General features: G+C 42.1%; 1 protein-coding gene across 1 annotated transcript in view; it reads left to right on the forward strand.

The window, feature by feature from the left end:
• LOC136443062 (protein dispatched homolog 3-like) overlaps positions 1-14839 on the forward strand; it is a 32610-nt gene extending 17771 nt beyond the window's left edge. Inside the window, exons 11-18 of the mRNA XM_066440127.1 lie at positions 670-732; positions 1776-1988; positions 4926-5119; positions 5761-5893; positions 6767-6933; positions 7694-7967; positions 12394-12560; positions 13206-14839. Coding sequence (XP_066296224.1) covers positions 670-732; positions 1776-1988; positions 4926-5119; positions 5761-5893; positions 6767-6933; positions 7694-7967; positions 12394-12560; positions 13206-13574 — 1580 coding nt within the window. The 3' untranslated portion in view covers positions 13575-14839. The remainder of the gene's footprint in view (positions 1-669; positions 733-1775; positions 1989-4925; positions 5120-5760; positions 5894-6766; positions 6934-7693; positions 7968-12393; positions 12561-13205) is intronic.
• The last annotated feature ends 2117 nt before the right edge of the window (positions 14840-16956 follow it).

Below are 16956 nucleotides of genomic sequence, written 5' to 3' on the forward strand. Positions count from 1 at the left end.
TTGTACTCCATAGGGTAAAGGTTCTCTTGTACAATAGAATAAAGAATATTCTTGAAAAGTATCAAAAAAAGCAATATAACCTTTTGTTGTACTTTATTTGATGTATTGCTTGGTTGGAATTTGAAATCTGGATAGAATTACAGATTGAAGTTCTTAAAGGAGGCAGTAGCGTCAAACTTATGTCTTGTTGACATTCAACTTTATTTTATGTGGTGCACCCAAAATTCTTTCTGTGCACCTAATTTTTTTTGTTGGGTGCACCACTGCACCTATTTCCAAAAATAAATTTCGAGCCCTGCTTTGGTAGGTATCAAATATCAAGGTATTCATTACAAGTGTCTGTGCGAGGCCGCATTGAACTACCACTAGCTACTTGAAAAAGCATTTTGCTTCACCTCAATTGAGGATGGCTGCTTTACCTTACCTTTATCTGTCCATATACATTTGAAACATAGTATTCTTACTTGCACCAAATCTGGACAGTAATCACTTTTTACTGGAATTGTACATGTAAAATTACCTGAAATCTGATTCAGCATTTCCTGATACATACAATAAATGCTTCAGCAACTGCTTGACATACAACATGACCTTTGATCTTGTTGTATCCTTTGACCTTACTTGTGACCTCTGACCTTCCTGGTTTCTGGTGTGCACGCTATTTTCCAGGCTGTTCTGCTGAGTGCGCCGCGGCCGGCTACAGTTGTGTACGATACAGGAGGCGTTATATATGTGGGTGACTCCAGAGTCTGTCTTTCCATCGTGTCAATCATTCATTGTGTCATCTTAACCTTTACTCTGCTGTGGCTTGACCATTGGTTACAGCTGCAAAAGGGTTAATTATCCACCAATGAAAAGATACTAGTCACTTACTTGCATGCATTAACTGGTGTTTTAAAGGAAAGCTACACAAAAGGTTGAAAATCGGCACGGCATAAGTTGCAAACAGTTGAAGATCCCAGAATTATGACAGACTTATATGTGAAACAACTTGAAGTAAGAACTTGACTTTGGAAAATTGGGATTTATCAAGCATATTATAGTAGGCTTTTCAATTTTTGTGTAGGTTTCCTTTAAAGAGATGGGAAAAGAATCGGTGATAACCTAATGTGCTGGTGGAGATATAGTGTACCATAAAATGTTTTTCTTATTTTTGTGTGATGAATTAAGTTGTTGCATATATTATTTACTAACTCATCAATCACTTCATCTACAGGTTTTAACTGCATGCTGTTTAAGAACTTGACTGTTTCTCTTTTGTAAAGTTTGCAACTTACTTAGCAAGAGAGCCAAGATGTCACGCATCTAGTCTACATGTTTGCCTCTAACAGTGCGGTCTCACTAGAATTTCAAATGGGTTTACTAAGAGAAGTTTGAAAGGGCTCTAGACTGTTTAAAGAGCAGCATTCTACAGGCCATTGACAAATATCATCATGAATAATGTCCAACATATAGGAGAAGACTCAGGCATCTGCATTGTTTGTGGTTTGAAACATCAGTAGTCTATTCTGAAGTTACTATGAATGGAACTCATTGTTATCAAGTACTGTAGGGGCATCCTCACTAAATAGCTTTAAAGAACGGTTGCAGTCAGATGTGAAAAGACTAGCTGTAACAGGCCGTTTGGCATAATATAACCAGCAGCTGCCGTGCCATGTGCCTGGGAAGCTGGTGTGTTATGCCGAATGGTGGTTATACCGGCTATGTAGATACAGAAACTATAATTATGATTGTAGCAGAAGATATATTTTTTGTTGTTCCATCCCATCCCCTAGGTTGCTCCCTCACCTGCTATGGAGGCGGGCGCTGTGTGATCCACAGTGGGAAGCCCCAGTGCCTGTGTCCCCACAGCTGCCCGGAGACCACCAGGGAGAGCGACAAGGTGTGCGGGTCGGACGGCATCGTGTACAAGAGCATGTGTGAGCTGACCGTGTTCTCCTGTCGCTACAGTCTGGACATCCATAAGGACAGCTGGGAAACCTGCAAAGGTAGGCACAAGTCATGTAGCTGTGTTGTACTGTGCACCCGGGACATGTTTGTTCATGTGGATGGTGTTCAGTACCATAGACATGTTTGTGCCCATGTTGTACTGTACACCTGTAACATGTATGTTCATGTGGATGGTGTTCAGTACCATAGACATGTTTGTGCCCATGTTGTACTGTACACCTTTAACATGTTTGTTCATGTGGATGGTGTTCAGTACCATAGACAGGTTTGTGTCCATGTTGTACTGTACACCTGTAACATGTATGTTCATGTGAATGGTGTTCAGTACCATAGACATGTTTGTGCCCATGTTGTACTGTACACCTGTAACATGTTTGTTCATGTGGATGGTGTTCAGTACCATAGACAGGTTTGTGCCCATGTTGTACTGTGCACCTGGGACATGTTTGTTCATGTGGATGGTGTTCAGTACCATAGACATGTTTGTGCCCATGTTGTACTGTACACCTTTAACATGTTTGTTCATGTGGATGGTGTTCAGTACCATAGACATGTTTGTGCCCATGTTGTACTGTACACCTGTAACATGTTTGTTCATGTGGATGGTGTTCAGTACCATAGACAGGTTTGTGTCCATGTTGTACTGTACACCTGTAACATGTATGTTCATGTGAATGGTGTTCAGTACCATAGACATGTTTGTGCCCATGTTGTACTGTACACCTGTAACATGTTTGTTCATGTGGATGGTGTTCAGTACCATAGACAGGTTTGTGCCCATGTTGTACTGTACACCTGTAACATGTTTGTTCATGTGGATGGTGTTCAGTACCATAGACAGGTAGACAGGTTTGTGCCCATGTTGTACTGTGCACCTGGGACATGTTTGTTCATGTGGATGGTGTTCAGTACCATAGACATGTTTGTGCCCATGTTGTACTGTGCACCTGGGACATGTTTGTTCATGTGGATGGTGTTCAGTACCATAGACATGTTTGTGCCCATGTTGTACTGTACACCTGTAACATGTTTGTTCATGTGGATGGTGTTCAGTACCATAGACAGGTTTGTGCCCATGTTGTACTGTACACCTGTAACATGTATGTTCATGTGGATGGTGTTCAGTACCATAGACAGGTTTGTGCCCATGTTGTACTGTACACCTGTAACATGTATGTTCATGTGGATGGTGTTCAGTACCATAGACAGGTTTGTGCCCATGTTGTACTGTACACCTGTAACATGTTTGTTCATGTGGATGGTGTTCAGTACCATAGACATGTTTGTGCCCATGTTGTACTGTACACCTGTAACATGTATGTTCATGTGGATGGTGTTCAGTACCATAGACAGGTTTGTGCCCATGTTGTACTGTACACCTGTAACATGTATGTTCATGTGGATGGTGTTCAGTACCATAGACAGGTTTGTGCCCATGTTGTACTGTACACCTGTAACATGTTTGTTCATGTGGATGGTGTTCAGTACCATAGACAGGTAGACAGGTTTGTGCCCATGTTGTACTGTACACCTGTAACATGTATGTTCATGTGGATGGTGTTCAGTACCATAGACAGGTTTGTGCCCATGTTGTACTGTGCACCTAGGACATGTATGTTCATGTGAATGGTGTTCAGTACCAAGGTCAGGTTTGTGCCCATGTTGTACTTTGCACCTGTAACATGTATGTTCATGTGGATGGTGTTCAGTACCATAGACATGTTTGTGCCCATGTTGTACTGTACACCTGTAACATGTATGTTCATGTGGATGGTGTTCAGTACCATAGACATGTTTGTGCCCATGTTGTACTGTGCACCTGGGACATGTTTGTTCATGTGGATGGTGTTCAGTACCATAGACAGGTTTGTGCCCATGTTGTACTGTACACCTGTAACATGTATGTTCATGTGGATGGTGTTCAGTACCATAGACAGGTTTGTGCCCATGTTGTACTGTGCACCTGCAACATGTATGTTCATGTGAATGGTGTTCAGTACCATAGACAGGTTTGTGCCCATGTTGTACTGTGCACCTGCGACATGTATGTTCATGTGAATGGTGTTCAGTACCATAGACAGGTTTGTGCCCATGTTGTACTGTGCACCTGCGACATGTATGTTCATGTGAATGGTGTTCAGTACCAAGGACAGGTTTGTGCCCATGTTGAACTGTGCACTAGTGACAGGTATATTTGTATGGATGGCATTAAACCACAAAAAGGTGTGTGTAGATGGTGTTCAGCACCAAGGACAGGCGTACCATAGACAGGTTTGTGCTCATGTTGTACTATGCACCAGCGACAGGTATATTTGTATGGATGGCATTCAATACCACAGAAAGGTTTCTATGGGTGGTATTCAGCACCAAGGACAGGTTTGTGGGGATGGTATTCAGTACCAAGACAGATATGTTTGCCTGTGTGGATGTTGTTCAGCACCAAGGACAGGCACGTGTCCCTATGTGTGGATGGTGTTCAGCACCAAGGGCAGGTTTGTGAGGAAGGTGTTCAGCCGCAAGAACAGGTTTGTGTGCCTATATGTGGATGATGTTCAGCACCAAGGATAGGTCTGTGTGAATGGTATTCAATACCAAGGACAGGTATGTATGTCTAGTATTACATGTATGTGTGGATGTTGTTCAGCATCAGGGACATGTATCTTTGCCTATGTGTGGAATGTGATCAGCACCAAGGACAGATATGTGGTTGGTATGTGTGCCTATGTATGTATGGTATTCAGAACCACAAACAGGATTACATGGATGGTGTTCAGTACCACAGAAAGGTTTGTGTGGATGGTATTCAGTACCAAGTATGTATGTCTATGTATGTATGTATGGTGTTCAGCACCAAGGACAGGTATGTGTGCCTATGTATGTATGGTATTCAGAGCCATGAACAGGATTGCATGGATGGTGTTAAGTACCATGGACTGGTTTGTGCACATTATAACCCCGCCATGTTGTTCCTCTAGAGCGCAGTGATGGGACGATCTCCGCCCACCCGACCCAGCCGTCGGTCGACCAGGACTTCGACCCCTGCACGCAGGTGGACTGTAACCCGGCGCCACGCCCCATGCTGCAGATCTCCGCTCTCGTGTTCGTCGTCTTCGGCATCAAAGGAGTCGACAGAACCAACGTGACCGCGGAACATGTGTTACAGGATCAGGTAATGTAGGGTTTGTCTAAACGGGAATGGGAGGGTTCATACTTTTTGCATGCACCCTTGCATTGCCCTCATACGGTAACTCTGAGAAGTTTATCCTGAGAAAAATGACTACTGCATGTGCATGTTTTTTTCAAAGTGTTAGAAGTGTTTTGTTTAATAGTAATTTTGTGCTTGAATGTAGAATTGATACTAGTTTTACAATTAATTGTCTGAAAATTCTACTTGTACATCCTTAAGGCACTTCTGTAAGGTGTGATAGACAAGACAAAGACTGTAGACATAGCTAGGATTAAGAATCACAAGAAATGTGCCCGCATTTTCTGTCTATTCATACAGGATGGTCTGCAAAATCTACTGTACAATGGTTATGCAATGGTTTATTTATTCAGTGAGGATCATGTGAGCAACACACCCAAAGTTTGTTCAAATTGCAGAGGGAAAAACTGTATTCAAGCAATAAAAGAATGCTTTTGACAAATATTTAAACATTACACGCAACAGTAATTGCTACTTTGGGGAGCTTTTGAGAAGAACTCTGTCTCTTTATCGACCCGGTAAAGAGACAGAGATATAAGAATGTAATTAAAAGAATGTTCTTTGTAGTGAAAGGTGATGAAAATGTGGAACATACTGTCTTGCAGGGAAAGGTGATCTATGATGAGAACTTTGAGGTGCTGTCAGGACAGACCATAGATGAGCTGTGTAAGATGTGTAAAGCCATAGCAAACAACAGGAGACTGGTCAAGCCTGGGGGGGCACAGTGTTTCCCTCCTGGTAAGATCATTAGTTTTTAATCTTACAATTGGATTGCGTTTAGATGTCATCATTGCAGTGTTATATACATGTAGATATTTGATACCTAGTAGACGTTTTATACTATCTTACAGTCATCTTTTCTTCAAAAACTTGTGTGATGACACGGAGGCTGAGTTTAACTGAACATTTGAGTATAGATAACAGTTGTCCTGGTTTGAGAAGTGTCCTTCTTAGAGTGCTAAGATGGACATTGAGACATGTCGTATTTCCACAGCATTTCTATTGATGTCTTTGAACACTTAGGCCTTTGCTTGTGATTTTCTTGTTGAAAGTATAGAGTATCAACTTGCGAGCTGGCAAAATGTGAAGTTTCAAGGAGTGTTTTGCCTAGATAGATATACTTATTTATTCTATCACACCGAAAGAGAGGCTGATTAGGCCATACCATCTTAATTTTATGGATGACATCCTCTGGTGTCCCCAAAACTAATGCGAGAGGGCGAAAAAAAAAAAATCTAGCAAAAAAAAAAGATGATAAACCGGAGGACGACATAGCTGGTATTGCGAATTACTACTGGGCTCATGAGGGGCGGCGCCCTCTTCAATTTGCTCCTAGTCACATACATAACAGTTGTGTTGGACAATGTGAGTGTATATAATGTATTACGACAAGCCGGCTCAATGCTGCCCCTTTGCGGCGATATGAGTCTGCAAGTTTCGGAGCCTCTTCGGAGGTGATTTTTTTTGTTTTGTTGAGAACAGGCGAAAATCAATGCGCGCGCGAATGTCATCCATAAAACTAAGTTGGTGTGGTCTTACACGATATTTTGATTGTCACTGATATTCCTAAACTAACTATATCCGTAACCCTACCCCCCCCCCCCCCCCCAGAGGCGGAGCGTTACCTGCAGACCCTGATGCCTGGTGGGAAGGCGTTTGACCAGTACCCGTCCTGTATGGACCTGCCCAAACCCAACCTGGTGCACGGGGAGAGGACCAAGGCCGCCGTCGGAATCATCGGGTCAGAGGTCAGATGGGTCGCCATGTCCTTCGAATCCGTAAGTTAGACTTTATTTATCTATTTCTGACCACTTCTCCACTTCTGTTTTCTTTAACCAGAGTCGGCCCCCATCTCCATTTCAATTGCCCTTGGGCCACACACTTTTGTGCCATCACTACAGCAGAGGGCTTGTCAACTAGTAGTAGTGTGTGTTTCACTACCATACTCTTTCTCAAATACTGAGTGCTAAGCAGAGAAAGCAGTATGTACCATTTTCAAAGTCTTTGGTCTGATCCTCTCCAAAATACTGTGCATTTTGAACCTATCTTCTTTGCTTTTAAGGTCATTGCTTTCACTGTGACCTCTCATGACACAGCTAGCATTATGCACTGTATTCCAAATATAGTATCAACCAGAAACTCTAAAGATACTGCAAACCCTTGATTCTCACCATACGGCAAAATTGAACTTGAAACAAGCCAACACTACTTCCTGCTATTTGCAGTGAAAAAAACATTTCCTGCCACCTTTCTGATACCTTTGACCTACTGTAGCTTCCTGTCAGTGTGTGTCAGTGTCAGTGCCTAGCATTCAAATGCCAGTTGGGGAACTGTGGACACACACAGAATAAACAAACACTCTTGCTCAAACAAACACACAAACTGATGACAATACCTTCATTTTCACAGAGGTAATGAATTTACAATAGCAACAATACAGGTATGCCAAAGCATGTACAATTTGACAGATAACTGTTACAATGTTGTAACTACATTGTATATCTAACTACCCCCCACCATCTTTTCTCTTCCCTCCAGACCACATACAAGGGCCAGTCGTCTTTCTCTTCCTACCACGACTACCAGGCCTGGGAAGCCTTCCTCAAACAGCAGATAGACAAACTTCCCGCCAACTCCGGCCTCAAGTCGGGCTTCCAGACCTGTGACTACTGGAAGGAGATCTTCATGGAGATAGTGGGAGTGAGCAGTGCCATCTACGGACTGGTGCTGTCTATGGTGATCTGTATTCTGGCTGTGGTGGTGTTCACAGGACACGTCATGCTGCTGTTTATTGTGTTCTTCACCATACTGGGTATGTGGATACAGCTGCATGCAAAATTATTCAACCCCCCTTGCATTTTGGACATTTTGGCAAATTGTGGAACCTTACAGCTGCATAATATTACTAAATCATATAAGTGATGAACAGATATGTTATTACAGTCTGATACCACAGCAAAAGTTAAGATTTTTTTCACAGTCCATCCAAAATAGCAACTTTCACACAAATAGTATGTTGCAAAATTATTCAACCCCTATGAGGGGTTGTCTTTAGTATTTAGTGCAGCACCTATTTATCTGAAAGCTGAATTCACCTGATGTAGACTTGAACGATAGCTTGTCACACTTAGCTTCTGGCAGTGCTCTTTGGGAATTTCAGCTTATTTCTCGTAGGTAATGGTCTCCAGCCCAGCAATTTTCCGAGGTTTACGTGTCGCAACTGCTGTCTTCAGATCCAACCAAAAATTCTCAACTTGGTTTAAGTCCGGAGAGTGTTATAGGTACTCAAGAACCTTCCAGGTTATTTTTCTGACCAAACATATGTGGATGTCGATGTGTGCTTGGGGTTATTGTCTTGCTGGAATGTCCAATGACGCCCCAGCTTCAACTTTCTAACAGAATTGGTAACTTTCCTGGCCAGAATATCCTAGTACTGGTTTTAATTCATGATGCCTTCAACACGGTGGATATTCCCAGTGCCATTAGAAGCAAAACATCCCCAAAGAATCTCAGACCCACCACCATGCTTCACGGTAGGCAGGGTGTTCCTCTCTGCGTATGCGTAGTCTTTCCTGTGCCAAACATACCTCTGACACGGAGGACCAAAGAGGTCAAGTTTTTTTTTTGTTCCGTCAGTCCATATAACAGTGTCCAAAAACTACTGTGGCATTCGTAGGTTATTGTGAGCATACTGGAGGCAACTTTTCTTGGGGCATGGCTTCAGCAATGGTGTGGGTCTTTGGGTTCTGGCCTTGAGCTCTTCAGCATGAGGTGTGCGGTGCACTGTGTCCACTGAAACAACAGTTTCTCCTTCAGCCAAATTGTTTTTCAGGACTTTTACAGTAATCATATGGTTCTTGTCCACCTGTCTTCTAAGAAATATCATTGTGGCTGCTGAAATTCTGGACAAGAATGTTGCCAGGTTCCAGACTTAGAATAAGTTCAGAATTTTGGGTTAGATCTATTGAAAGCTGTTGCGGTACGTAAACCTCGGAAAATTGCTAGCCGGAAACCATTGCCCACGAGAAATGGGCCGAAGTTTCCAAAGAGCACTGCCGGAAGCTTGTGACAAGCTATTGTTCACGTCTACATCAGGTGAATTCAGCTTTTAGATAAATAGGGATGCTGCACTATGCACTAAAGACAACCCCTCATAGGGGTTTAATAATTTTGCAACATACTATTTGTGTGAAAGTTGCTATTTTGGATGGACTGTGAAAAAAATCTTAACTTTTGCTGTGGTATCAGACTGTAATAACATATCTGTTATCACTTATATGATTTAGTAATATTATGCAGCTGTTAAGTTCCACAATTTGCCAAAATGTCCAAAATGCAAGGGGGGTTGAATAATTTTGCATGCAGCTGTATGTAGCACTGGTAGTGTTGGTTACAGGTTTGTGTGGATGGTGTTCAGCACCAAGTATGTATGTCTATGTATCGATGGTGTTCAGCACCAAGGACAGGCGTGCAGGTGCTGATGTAAGGATGGTGGTCAGTACCACAGAAAGGTTTGTGTGGATGGTGTTCAGCACCAAGGACAGGCGTGCAGGTGCTGATGTAAGGATGGTGGTCAGTACCACAGAAAGGTGTGTGTAGATAGTGTTCAGCACCAAGGACAGGCGTGTAGGTGCCAATGTAAGGATGGTGTTCAGTACCACAGAAAGGTCTTCAGTACCACAGAAAGGTGTGTGTAGATGGTGTTCAGCACCAAGGACAGGTGTGCAGGTGCTGATGTAAGGATGGTGGTCAGTACCACAGAAAGGTCTTCAGTACCACAGAAAGGTGTGTGTAGATAGTGTTCAGCACCAAGGACAGGCGTGTAGGTGCCAATGTAAGGATGGTGTTCAGTACCACAGAAAGGTCTTCAGTACCACAGAAAGGTGTGTGTAGATGGTGTTCAGCACCAAGGACAGGTGTGCAGGTGCTGATGTAAGGATGGTGGTCAGTACCACAGAAAGGTCTTCAGTACCACAGAAGGGTGTGTGTAGATGGTGTTCAGCACCAAGGACAGGCTTGCAGGTGCCAATGTAAAGATGGTGTTCAGTAGCACAGAAAGGTTTGTGTGGATGGTGTTCAGCACCAAGGACAGGCTTGCAGGTGCCGATGTAAAGATGGTGTTCAGTAGCACAGAAAGGTTTGTGTGGATGGTGTTCAGCACCAAGGACAGGCTTGCAGGTGCCAATGTAAAGATGGTGTTCAGTAGCACAGAAAGGTTTGTGTGGATGGTGTTCAGCACCAAGGACAGGCTTGCAGGTGCCAATGTAAAGATGGTGTTCAGTAGCACAGAAAGGTTTGTGTGGATGGTGTTCAGCACCAAGGACAGGCTTGCAGGTGCCAATGTAAAGATGGTGTTCAGTAGCACAGAAAGGTTTGTGTGGATGGTGTTCAGCACCAAGGACAGGCGTGCAGGTGCCGATGTAAGGATGGTGTTCACTAGCACAGAAATGTTTGTGTGGATGGTGTTCAGCACCAAGGACAGGCTTGCAGGAGCCAATGTAAGGATGGTGTTCAGTACCACAGAAAGGTGTGTATAGATGGTGTTCAGAGCCAAGGACGGGCGTGCAGGTGCCTATGTAAGGATGGTGTTCAGTAGCACAGAAAGGTTTGTGTGGATGGTGTTCAGCACCAAGGACAGGCATACTGGTGCCAATGTAAGGATGGTGTTTAGTACCACAGAAAGGTTTGTGTGGATGGTATTCAATTATGGGCCCCATGTGGGTTTCAATTGTACTGCAGCAGAACTCCTTGTTTTTGATAGCTTTTGTTTGTATCAATTGTGTTGTGAAGTGAGCTGTTGTGTTCTTGCTTTGCTATGACTTTTTGCAAGAGTTTTTGCAAGATTTGTGGTTGCATCTCTTAGCATGTGTATTTTTTCTTTGTTTTACTGCTCCCTGTAGATCTACCAATATTTATTTGAGAAACAGAAAGCCTGTATGTATAACCCTTATCTGTATCCCTACAGGAGTGATCTGTAGTGTTGTAGCTGTGTTCACTGTAGCCTGTATAACCCTGTACCTGTGTCCCTACAGGAGTGATCTGTAGTGTTGTTGCTGTGTTCACTGTAGCCTGTATAACCCTGTACCTGTGTCCCTACAGGAGTGATCTGTAGTGTTGTCGCTGTGTTCACTGTAGCCTGTATAATTCTGTACCTGTGTCCCTACAGGAGTGATCTGTAGTGTTGTAGCTGTGTTCACTGTAGCCTGTATAACCCTGTACCTGTGTCCCTACAGGAGTGATCTGTAGTGTTGTAGCTGTGTTCACTGTAGCCTGTATAACCCTGTACATGTGTCCCTACAGGAGTGATCTGTAGTGTTGTAGCTGTGTTCACTGTAGCCTGTATAACCCTGTACCTGTGTCCCTACAGGAGTGATCTGTAGTGTTGTAGCTGTGTTCACTGTAGCCTGTATAACCCTGTACCTGTGTCCCTACAGGAGTGATCTGTAGTGTTGTAGCTGTGTTCACTGTAGCCTGTATAACCCTGTACCTGTGTCCCTACAGGAGTGATCTGTAGTGTTGTAGCTGTGTTCACTGTAGCCTGTATAACCCTGTACCTGTATCCCTACAGGAGTGATCTGTAGTGTTGTAGCTGTGTTCACTGTAGCCTGTATAACCCTGTACCTGTGTCCCTACAGGAGTGATCTGTAGTGTTGTAGCTGTGTTCACCGTAGCCTGTATAACCCTGTATCTGTATCCCTACAGGAGTGATCTGTAGTGTTGTAGCTGTGTTCACTGTAGCCTGTATAACCCTGTACCTGTATCCCTACAGGAGTGATCTGTAGTGTTGTAGCTGTGTTCACCGTAGCCTGTATAACCCTGTACCTGTGTCCCTACAGGAGTGATCTGTAGTGTTGTAGCTGTGTTCACTGTAGCCTGTATAACCCTGTACCTGTATCCCTACAGGAGTGATCTGTAGTGTTGTAGCTGTGTTCACTGTAGCCTGTATAACCCTGTACCTGTGTCCCTACAGGAGTGATCTGTAGTGTTGTAGCTGTGTTCACCGTAGCCTGTATAACCCTGTATCTGTATCCCTACAGGAGTGATCTGTAGTGTTGTAGCTGTGTTCACTGTAGCCTGTATAACCCTGTACCTGTATCCCTACAGGAGTGATCTGTAGTGTTGTAGCTGTGTTCACTGTAGCCTGTATAACCCTGTACCTGTATCCCTACAGGAGTGATCTGTAGTGTTGTAGCTGTGTTCACTGTAGCCTGTATAACCCTGTACCTGTATCCCTACAGGAGTGATCTGTAGTGTTGTTGCTGTGTTCTTCATCGCTGGGTGGCAGATCGGGGCAGTGGAAGCCATCTCTCTCTCCATCCTGGTGGGGTCGTCTGTAGACTACTGTGCACATCTCATCGAAGGCTACCTACTGGCAGGGAAGAACCCGCCCAGCCAAGCTCTACAGGTACCCGCTATATATGTGTTTCAGTTTTTGCTTTGTAGGATTTTGTCACACTTTTTAGTTACACTGATCAAGACTTAGTCAAATTTGATTATGTGATTTTGCTGTTCTGAAATTCCAAAAGAAAACTCTTTATGCTTGTATGTTATGAAGTAGCAGCATCATGCAAAATGATTTAACTGAATAATGGATAACAAAGTGTTTCAGCTTTAGAAACATCATCATAACTTAGAAACATGAAAAACACTTTGTTTTACAAGAGAGCTGGGCAACAACCATGTTTTATGTATATGATAAACACAATTGTCCACAGGAAATGTTTTCTGTGTTTCAGCTTTAGAAAGATCATCATAGCTTAGAAACATGAAAAGCACTTTGTTTTACAAGAGAGCTGGGCAACAACCATGTTTTATGTATTATGATAAACACAATTGTCCACAGGAAGTATTTTCTGTGTTTCTTAAGTGCCTCAGTATTGTGGTGACAATTTTTTTTTACAAAATATGGCGACAACTTTTTGACAAATTGTGATGACAATTTTTTTAAATCAAACTGTGGTAACAACATTTTTTTACAAATTGTGGTGACAACTTTTTTTACAAATTGTGGTGACAACTTTTTTTACAACGGATGTACTTTGTTTTTCAGTCCAATGCACAGTTACGACGTTGGCGAGCCAAGGTCGCTGTCAGCCACATTGGCGTGTCAATCATCAGTAGCGCCGTGACGACCATCATCGCCGCCATCCCTCTCTGCTTCACCACCTTTGTCCCCTTCTCCAAATTCGGAGAAATCGTCGCCATCAACACTGCCATGTCCATCCTGTACGCGCTTACGGCGTGTACCGCGTTTCTTGCCGTAGCCGCTCCGGCGAAATTCCAAAGCACCTGGAAGGCGTCTCTGAAGGCTCTGATTGGTGCAGCCGTCGTCCTGTCGCTGGCCGTGCTGGCGTGTTACGTCGCGTACAGAGAGGGGGTTATCATCCCCGGACCTGATGGAAACTCGCTGTTCCACTGACAGGGTAGATAGACACTGTCTGGTATCCATCCTATTCTAGCTCCAGTTTGCTCCAAGAATCACGTACACACAAAATAGTCTGCCCCCCTCCCCATTGAAACAGTTGGTCCTTATGTCCTGCCTCATTTTGGGTATTGATTATTTCACACAAGCAGTGAAACGTGGGATTAAATTTCCGAATACCTTTTCGGACACCATTACCATGCCCTTACGAGGACAATGTGACTCGGAGCAGTGTAACTGTGATCAAATTTCAGAATGCCATTTCGAACACCGTTACCGTACAGGACAGTCGTACTCTGAGTCAATCAGAATTCTTGCCAATGTTTTACTGAAATATTCAGATGCCAATTATTCTCCATTAACAGGTGTATATATAGAGGTGATAAAAGAAGCAAACCTGATCTGGAATAGGATTAATACCAGGCTAAGCTAGAGATAATCTCCAAACAGATGGAAAGAGAGGGGAACAGAAAAAAACGCAGACCACTAAAGAGAGATGTTTACTTACTCAAACTATACTAGAGAAACATAGAAATTCAGATAAGGCCACAGAACAAGCCCGACCAATACATCTGCTTGGAGATTAGGTAGAGTATTTTCACAAGAGGACCACTAAATTATGTGTCTACAGGTACTTTTGCGTACTGCTACAGACTCTTCATTCTCTTAGATACTCTTCACTTCACTGGAATTCCACAAGACCACTTCTTACTCCATGTTCACAAAGTACCAAATGTCAGGAAGACAACTGGAGAATAATTTGTTTTGAGATAATGATTTAATGATATGACGATGTTATGTCACACTGTACTTTTTTTTTCTAATTGGTTAAAGGTACAAAGGATTGGAACAAATATACATGTAGTTTCGGGATAGCTATTTTAGAAGTTCATTACTTTGCAATGTAATTCTGGGTGCCCCTATAGACTTCAGTGCACTTGCAAAGGTGTGTACAGTTACCTGAAAAGCAATCTTTGAATCCCTTGAATGAATACTATTATTTTGGAGAGTTCAAACTATTGTTTTTAGGTTGAACATTTGCTTTGCTTACCAAGATAGATTTGGTGAGGGAATAATTGGACCACGGTGGTCTGATAATGTGGATTTATTTTGGAGGAAGCCACAGTGGTAAAACATGCTGCAGGGGTTCTACTATATTCCACACTGTGGATAGTGCGAAATGATGTGAAACTTTTTTTTGTCTAATATTGCTCATCTTTTCCATGTAATGCTCAGTTGACTGACTATCAAATATTATGCACAAAAACCAAGACAAGGGCTACTTGACCCTATGATTACAAAAGTAGATATATCCAAGACCAGCCACTAGATATATTGTACATTTTGTATTGAGGTGGTAAACTTTCAAGTTTATAGCAACAATTTCCTTGTGAAAGCAAAGTAACGTTGTCTTTTTTCTGGTGCATTGGAAGATATTGTGCGAGTGTCAAAAGTACAAGTTGGGAAATTTAGCTTTGCGGGTTTTGTATGATGTAAAATCCAGAGTGTCATGGAATGGGGACATGTGTAGAAATAGATTATGGTACTTAAAAGAGAGTACAGAAAGAGTTTTGTAGATTTGAGGTGTGTGTGATTTGTATGAATGTCAAATGTTGTAAACAAAAGAAGATGTCTATTTATTCTTCTTCATGCTGAATGTAACTTTTGTATGGTACAGGCTGGCTGCTGATTGGTCAGTAAGGCCTAAATGCATGCTTCTTATTGGTCAGCTCAGCTTCATTTGGGGCTTCTGATTGGTCAGCTCAGCTTCACTTGGAGTTTCTGTCTGATTGGTCAGCTCAGCTTGGGGTTTCTGATTGGTCAGCTCAGCTTGACTGGGGGTTTCTGATTGGTCAGCATTTCTTCACTGATTTTGTTGGTACATGTTTAGTTTTGCTTTAGCTAAACGTTCTACTTGTGTGCAATTTGCTGCATTGGGCACATATTTGCATAAGTAGCAGAAAATTTTGCCTAACATCTAGTCAGTATTTCTTGTTTTGCGCGTGGTGTTAATGAAACAGTGTGTACATTTTTGAAAAAAAATTGATAACTTTTAAGTGAATGAAAAAAAAGCAGCTTTCAATGCAAATGATGTAACAAGGGTGAATCTTTGTTAATTAATTGGACTTGTTTAAGAGAATGAATGATTTTGGGTGTCAATTTTGTTGGAAGAATCATGACAATATGTGATACTAGTCCATTTGAATTTGAAATGTATGGGATGTAGGAATAAGGGTTCCTAAAATCTATAATTTGTTCTAGATTGCACGAAAAGCAGTCTTACCACTAATATTACTCTGGTATTTTGGAGTATATTGTTATTTGTAAACAGAATGTATGCACTAATACTTGAATCATGAAGCAGAATCTCAAATTTATGTACACTGTATATCTTGATTTCTAATCATGCTCTTTAATATTGTTATTTCATGGTGCAAAAATTCACTTGATTTCCACAGAAGCTTGCCAAGGACCAAGTGAAACTAATTTCGGACTACCAACACCTTTACGAAGTAATAATGTATTCTGGGATAGCGCCCGTGCCTTTTGTAGCACTACGTGCTAGTATTTGTTACAGTATGCCTCAGTATAGTTTTCAGTACATTCTTTGAAACATGTACAGAGAATGTAACACCATGTTACCCACATTAGTATATATTATAAGATTAATATCCTGATGCAGGTTCAATATTGTTGTGTCCATAGAGCAATGGTATACAATGGTATACTGTTATTCTGATATATTACGTTCCAACATCCACCCGATACATAGCATGTGCATTATGACAGTTCTGGATATATGATATTCCTTTAATTATAGTGTAATTTGTTTGATACACGGTTTAGCTTGTGAACACTTGAAGTTATCTCCTATTGTATGAAAGTTAATGTTTTTTTGTCTTATTTTGAAGCAGCATGCCTTTGCACAATGGTGTAATTTTAACAGTGAAATATAGTCTAGTACTACTTTGTGTTGTATCACAGTATGAAATGTTTCTATAATATGTATTATGCCCGAAAGAATCTAAAATGTCATAATTGCAAACTTTGCTTGATTTCACAAAAGTGTGCCATTGTTGTTAATGTATTACCAGGTAAATGTTTGTTGGGGATTGGAACTGAAGCAACCCTCTTTCCACTGAATACTGGTGAATACTGAAAACTATGTCTTGCTCTGCATAGCAACTCTAAGGGCTGATGCACGGTTTACTGTATACTTATTATGTACCGATTAAGGGGATATTCACAGTCTCTTATGTTCTGTTGTACAGGACTCAAGCTGGATGTAACGGGCTGGAACAAACTCATGCATTTTAATGTAAATACAATGGCAAGGTTCTACTGGTTTTGTGGTGTGTTTTTGTGTGTGCACATTACT

This window comes from Branchiostoma lanceolatum, chromosome 10 (genome assembly GCF_035083965.1).
Source record: "Branchiostoma lanceolatum isolate klBraLanc5 chromosome 10, klBraLanc5.hap2, whole genome shotgun sequence".
Lineage (NCBI taxonomy): Eukaryota > Metazoa > Chordata > Leptocardii > Amphioxiformes > Branchiostomatidae > Branchiostoma > Branchiostoma lanceolatum.